Below are 6782 nucleotides of genomic sequence, written 5' to 3'. Positions count from 1 at the left end.
GCTCAGGAGAACTTGGTAGGTCTCTTTGAGGGGTCCACGACACTGATTTACTGCTATCCATGGAAAAAAAAGGCCGGGTGGGGGGTGGCAGGCCTGTTTGCACTCAGGGCACTTAGTGCAGCCAAGCTGAGCCGCACTGTTTAAACAGTCTCCCAGCTCAGACACCCGTGCTAAGGAGGAGGGCAGGGCAGGCAGCAGGCTGGGCACAGGTCCCTGGGCGCGTGCTCCTTGCCTGCTTGCCGCCTTGCCCCCACAGCTAGCCCCCAAGGCCCTGGCAGGGTCCTGGCCACGCCATGCCCAGGGCTGGGCTCTGCGGCTGCTGGGGTGGCCGGGCGCTGCCCCTACTGCTGGCCTACATCTGCTACCTGCTCCTCGGTGCCACCGTCTTCCAGCTGCTGGAGAAGCAGGCAGAGGCCCAGTCCAGGTACGAGTTTCAGTTTGAGAAGCTGCGCTTCCTGGAGAACTACACCTGCCTGGACCAGCAGGCCCTGGAGCAGTTTGTGCAGGTGACGAAGGGGAACAATGTGGGCATGGGATGGAGAGTCTCGGGAAGGTGGGAGGAATGGGGCTTCTCATGGCAGGTCCAGAGCCACCACCCAGGGACTGATGCCCTGTTTGGAAGCAGAGTGTGGTGGGAAGAGAGCCCGGTAAGACCTAGGCCTGGATTCTGGCTCCAGGTGTGCAACTGGATCACTGTGCAACCTTGAACAGGTCACTTAACCTCTCCAGACCCAGCGTCCCCACCTATAAGGCAAAGAGGGTAATTGTATCTTTGCTCCAGACATTTGACAGCAGATTAAAGGCATTCTCTAAGCCGGCACTTGCATAAATGTGAACTGTGTGTCAGTGTTCTCAACGCTGTCCAAATTTCCTTCCCCCACACTCCAGTGCTGTGACTCCCTCTGCCTTCTCCCCAGCTCATGTCCCTGGGCTGGGGGCTGCAGGTGGGAGACACAGGTTAACTCAGGAGTGGCCACCAAGCTGGCCTGCCCCGGCCTCATTCCACCTGGAGCTGGGTTTGGTGGGCAGCGGCCAGGGTGGCTGAGCCCCACCATCGCTGCACCCATGGAGGACAATCTTGGTGGCAGAGTGGGTCACCCCCTGCCTGGGCCCCTTCTGCTTCCCTCTCTCCCAGAAACAAGGCAAAACCAGGTGTCATGGGGGAAGGTGAATGCATTTGAGACACGGTTGAGCAAGTGACAGCACCCACTGCAAAGGAACAGAGCAAGTGCAGAATCATGATAATTGGTACTTATCGAGCATCTGCAATGTGCCTAAAACAGTGGGGAACAGGACTGTCGTGGTACAGGTGTTTTCTCATAATTACCTGTTATTATCACTAGCTCCAGTTTGTAGAAGGGATGTGGGGCACAGGGAGGTGGAGTCTGTTGGCCAAGGCTGCACAGTTGCTGGTGGAGACAGAGCTGGCTTCCCCACACAGACCAGCGTAAGTGCCAGGGCCAGGATATAGCCTAGAGCAGCGGTTCACAAGGTGTAACTCAACCCCCAGTAGCATCACCTGGGAGGTTGTTCGAAATGCAAATCTGTGGGCCCCACCCCACACCTACTGACTCGGACTCCAGGGCTGGGCGACGGGCTCTGTGTTAAGAAGCCGTCCGGGTGATGCTGAGGTTCCCTCAAGAGTGAGAACAGCTGGCCTAGATGATGTGTGGTCTGAGTGGTCAGAGAGAATTTTCCGAAGTTGTGAGAGACCTAGTCTGGCTCTTTCTTTCAGGAAATGAGGCCTCTGGCTTCAGGCTTCACTTCCTTGCTCCTTGGTGGACAGGGTTAGTCAGGCTGGGGCCACGGTACCGATATCGGGGTTGAGAAAGGTTCAGGAGTTTCCCAAAGCCCCAGGGTATGGCAAGGGCCCTGGAGACCCTGAAACCTCCTCCTTCCTCAGCCCTGGGTTAGAGGCAACAGCAGGAGCCAGAGGGCAGGGGAAGGATTTACAGAGATGGCGGGGACCTAACCAAGAAGGAGGGAGGCCATTGGCTTGCCTGCAGCCCCGAGGGGGCCTCCCCAGGGAAGACAGGACACCTCTTTCCCTGAGAGTCCGCAGCCTCAGGAGAGACCTTTACTTGCCAGGGGGAGTCAAGCTGGTGGCAGAAGAATGCTGGGGTGAGATTCTGGGAGAACACACATTATTGCTGAAATCGCCCACACACCACACACACACAGCCATGAACAGTATTAAAAGCAGTATTTAACACTGATTCCGTGAGGAAGCATGGCCCGCCCAGGTTCACCAAACTGAGAAGTCTGCCTCTCTGTCTACTACGTGATTCCTAGAGATGAGAACGCCGCTGCCCCTGCACCCACCCACCTGCTGTCAGCACCGACCCATGTCAAGGCCCTCCTCAGCGGGCAGAGAGCCTCAGGCTTGCCCCGGGGAGAGCCCAGGACTAGGGTGAGGGCCCCCCGCAGCGGGGAGGGTCTCCGGGGAGCAGGCGTGTTAGGCAATGTTTGGCCCAGCCTCTCTGGGTGTGTGGGAAAGACAGAAAGGCCAAGATCCACGTCTTAAGAGGCCAGTTCCTGCCAAAGTGAGGAGAAGCAGACAGCCCGTGGCTGAGGACGCCCAGACTGGCCCTGCCTACCAGGGCCACCCCACCCTGGCCAGAGCACTCTCACCCAGCCAGTGGGAGACGGCTCCCACAGGAACTGGAAGCGGGAGCTGCCGTGTCCACCCCACCCCCACCACCCCTTGCCTTTGGGGCTCTACCAGGTGCCAAGGCTGTGCTGAAAGGGGGAGGGTTGGGGGGCAGGGGAGGAGGGAGCCCTGCCCATCTCCAAGAGGGCTGGGCCCGGGGATTGGGGGTGGGGCCTGTTAGGTTCACGCCTGCAAAGCTGCAGGTTCAGTGAACACACGTGCAACATACAGTAGCCACACACACAACACATGTATACAACACACCATATACATACACCACCGCTACACATGCACACACACATGCACATGCAACCTTTGTCCTGCCCTCGATGGAACTTCTCCTGCAGGCATGGGCTGGGGCTCCCTAGGGGGCAGCAAAGAGCAAGGCTGTCTGCTCACCTGGAATCTCAGAGAACACAGGGTTCTCTGTCCCCCACCATCGGCCACAGACTCGGGTAGCCCCAAGGCTCCCCTGTGGCTCCCAAAGCCCATGTTCCGCAGAAAACCCTTCTGGGCACATCCAACCTGAAATCCCTATGTTGTTCTAACAGCCCACTCGTGTGTCATCCTCGTGGCAGCATCTCCAACTGGGGCCCTCCTGAAGCATCCCCCATCTCACCTCCTTGGGCCCATTTCCCTCCAGCGTCCCGTGCTTACAGCCCACACTGCGGTCAGCCTTGGCCAGTGGAACAGGCCCTGGCTTGGAGACCAGTGACCTTGGGCAAGTCACTTTGCCAGTCTGAGCCTTCCTTTCCTTTCCCATGAATTGGGAACGACACTATCTAAGGGTATCATTAAATGAGATGACACAAACACACCCTGCTAAGAGCGTGGTGACAGCTGGTGCTCAGTAACCATCAGCTCCCTCTTCCTCCCCTGCCGTGCCACCCCCCACAGGTCATCATGGAAGCCTGGGTGAAAGGTGTGAACCCCAAAGGCAACTCCACCAACCCCAGCAACTGGGACTTTGGCAGCAGTTTCTTCTTTGCAGGCACCGTCGTCACCACCATAGGTAAAGGGTTGGGGTAGAGAAGGGCTGCCCCAGGGCCCCTGCCTCAGTTTGGGCTTCCCAAAAGCAGACGCTGAGACAGGGTGTGGTTTATCTAGGAGATGATTCAGGAAGTGCAGGTGGGGAGTGGGCAAGTGAAATGGGGGGAAGAAGAAAATCAAGTTTGCCATAATGAGCAAGTTGCTGGTTTGGGTCACCGGACTCACTCTGCTTGAGACTCTCCCGGAGCCCAGGTAGAGCCTGTCCTCAGAACAGTCCCAGCAAAGGACAAGAATTAGGGGCTACGTAGCTACCAACTCCCGCCCTCACTGGTTGAGAGCTGATCCTGAGTGTACTAACTTTCCAGCATTTCGGACCTGCCCAGAGGCCAGGCACACTCCTGCAGCCACAAAAATCTCTGGGCTAGAGAGAGATGAGGGCGGTGGGGGGCGGAGTGTTGTTTATATATAGGAACTGTCCGCCAAAGCTGCAGGGCATATTCCCAGTGTTCAAGGGGACAGGGCACTGACAGCATCTGCTACACCCCCTCAGCCAGAAAACCCACTCCATCCCACCCCCAGGCCCCTTCTAACCCAGGTCTTCCCGGTCCGTTCAGTTAAGTCCAATTCCACACACTGTCCTTGAACTCAAGTGACATTCCAGGTAGAGTGATGGAGTGGGAGGTGGGAGATAGAAGCTTAGATCAGACCCAGCCTTGGCCCCCAATCCAATAAAGAGGGATACAGTGAGTACAGCAAAAACAATCATATAAGGCAAAGTAGATAATTAGATAGGAATGACATGAAACTACGGGAAATCATACCCAGTAGGGAGGAAGAGAGTGGCAGTCGGGAGGGCTTCATGGAGGCAGTGTCATTTGAGATGGGCCTTCAAAAATAAGCAGGATTCCTACAAATAAAAATCATTCTAGCAGAGTTCAGCGGAACAGGGGAGCTTCCCCACCTCCCCACAGAGGTGGCAGAAGACAACCTGTGTTAGAGTCTGGGGAGCAGGAGTGGATGCAGTTCTGGACTTTCCCTTCCCCGTATTTGCACATTCCCCCTTCCCTTGTAGGATATGGGAACCTGGCGCCCAGCACGGAGGCTGGTCAGGTCTTCTGTGTCTTCTATGCCCTGGTGGGCATCCCACTCAACGTGGTCTTCCTCAACCACCTGGGCACAGGGCTGCGTGCCCACCTGGCCACCCTGGAGAGGTGGGAGGACCAGCCCAGGCGCTCCCAGGTACAGCTGCTCCCTGCCCTACAGCCCTGCTGTGACAGATCAGTTGCAGGTTGAGTCCTCTAGAACAGTAGTCCCCAGTCTTTTTGATACCAGGGACTGATTTCATGGAAGAAAATTTTTCCACAGACTGGGGGAGTGAGGGGGGTGATGTAAGGCCCATTTCTTAACAGCAACCCGGAGGTTGGGGACCGCAGGTCTAGAAGCAGATGCTGAGACAGAGTTTGGCATGCAAGGTGTTGGGGGTAGGCACCTGTGGACAAGAAGGGGCAGATGCAGGATTGGACGGAGGGAAGAGTTGAATTCTGATGCGGCTGGACAAAGCCTTGGCCTCAAGGAGCTCTGCAGCACGTGTGGGCCATCAGAGTTGTCCCATGGTTCCTGAACCAGCTAGGCTTTAATACCACCGCAATCAGGCACCAGGTATGGCCTTCCCAGAAGAGTGTGCTCTTGGCAAGGTGGTTCTCTGCAGCCGAAGAGCGCCCTTTAGGAGCTGGCAGCTGGCCAACAGCCCTCCTTTGAAGGGGCATCTGGGCAGTGCATCTCTGTGGCCATCACAGAGCCCCAGCATCCTCTCGTGCAGTAGAAATCAAGCTCCAGGCCACCCAGCGCGGCCCAGTGCCCACCCTGACCAGCCCCTCACAGGCCAGAGGCACGCTAGAAGGGCAGGGGTGCAAGAGTAATCTGGGACAGTTCAATGACAGTCCTCTATCCCAAATATGAGTCCCCAGGGGGCCTGTTCAAGTGTGACCCCAAGCCCGAAGCAGTCTCCAAATCCCTCCTTGCCTCACTACAACAATCCCTCTGTCCAATCCTTTCCCCTGGCGGGGCAAGATCACTCGTACATAGATAAGGTGCACACTCTGCCCCAGGTCTGCAGAGCAGGGAGGGGCCCAGCTTCATGCAGCCCTGCTCCCACGTCCGCCACAGACCCCCGACCCTACGCAACCCAGGAGCCCTTCAAGTGGACTCAGGGGCAGACTCCCTCCCTCACAGCTCCTGCAGGTCCTGGGCCTGGCTCTGTTCCTGATCGTGGGGACACTGGTCATCCTCATCTTCCCACCCTTGGTCTTCAGCCACGTGGAGGGCTGGAGCTTCAGCGAGGGCTTCTACTTTGCTTTCATCACGCTCAGCACCATCGGCTTCGGGGACTATGTTGTGGGTGAGAACGAGATAGTCACATATCCCAGGCTGGGGGCCCCCCTGGGATTCAGGGGATGGAGAGGTGTCAGCTGAGGATAACTACTGACGGTCACGCAGCTCTGGTTATTCTGAGGCCACTGCAGAGTCTCAGCAACATCCTCGGGAGGCTCTGGTCTGGGACCCGTTGCCATTTCCCCCAGGGACTCCACTGCCAGTCCTAGTTGGAAGAGGGAGAGGTCCTGGCTGGTGAGGGCCTCTATGCAACCTGGGGTGGCTGTGCCCTCAGACCCCTGGCGTTAATTCTGTCCCTTTCTGTGGCAGGCACGGACCCCAGCAAGCATTACATCTCGGTGTACCGGAGCCTGGCGGCCATCTGGATCCTCCTGGGCCTGGCGTGGCTGGCTCTGATCCTCCCACTGGGGCCACTGCTTCTGCACAGGTGCTCCCAGCTCTGGCTGCTCAGCAGGGGCCTCGGCCCCAAGGACGGAGGTCCTGACCCTGACGGGCTCCCCAGACCTCAGAAGATCCCCATCTCTGCATGAGGCCCCTGACTGGCCCCAGCAGACCCTCCCATCCTCCCCAGCCCACCCTATACGCCTTCTGGATTCCTGCCCTGCCACCTTCCCTCCCCACCCCCTCACTTCTCAGCCAGGGCTGGTCTCAGGAGTGCTCCAGAGAGAGAAAAGACACAGGTGTGTCCAAGAAAGTAACAGAGGGGAGAGGCAGAGATGGGATCAAAGACGTGTGTGTGTGTGTGTGTGTG

The 6782-nt window shown here is 57.7% G+C and overlaps 1 protein-coding gene across 1 annotated transcript; it reads left to right on the top strand.

Moving 5' to 3' along the window:
* The first annotated feature begins 285 nt into the window (after window positions 1–285).
* Window positions 286–6561, top strand: KCNK16 (potassium two pore domain channel subfamily K member 16). The gene is made up of 5 exons (XM_045542108.1): window positions 286–506; window positions 3548–3662; window positions 4713–4879; window positions 5873–6038; window positions 6341–6561. Exons 1-5 carry the CDS (start codon window positions 294–296, stop codon window positions 6559–6561), a joined length of 882 nt encoding a protein of 293 aa, XP_045398064.1. The 5' UTR covers window positions 286–293.
* Window positions 6562–6782: the final 221 nt, after the last annotated feature.

Source organism: Lemur catta, chromosome 2 (genome assembly GCF_020740605.2).
Source record: "Lemur catta isolate mLemCat1 chromosome 2, mLemCat1.pri, whole genome shotgun sequence".
Lineage (NCBI taxonomy): Eukaryota > Metazoa > Chordata > Mammalia > Primates > Lemuridae > Lemur > Lemur catta.
Note: the sequence above shows the minus strand (reverse complement) of the source record. Positions and strands in the feature narration are given on the sequence as shown.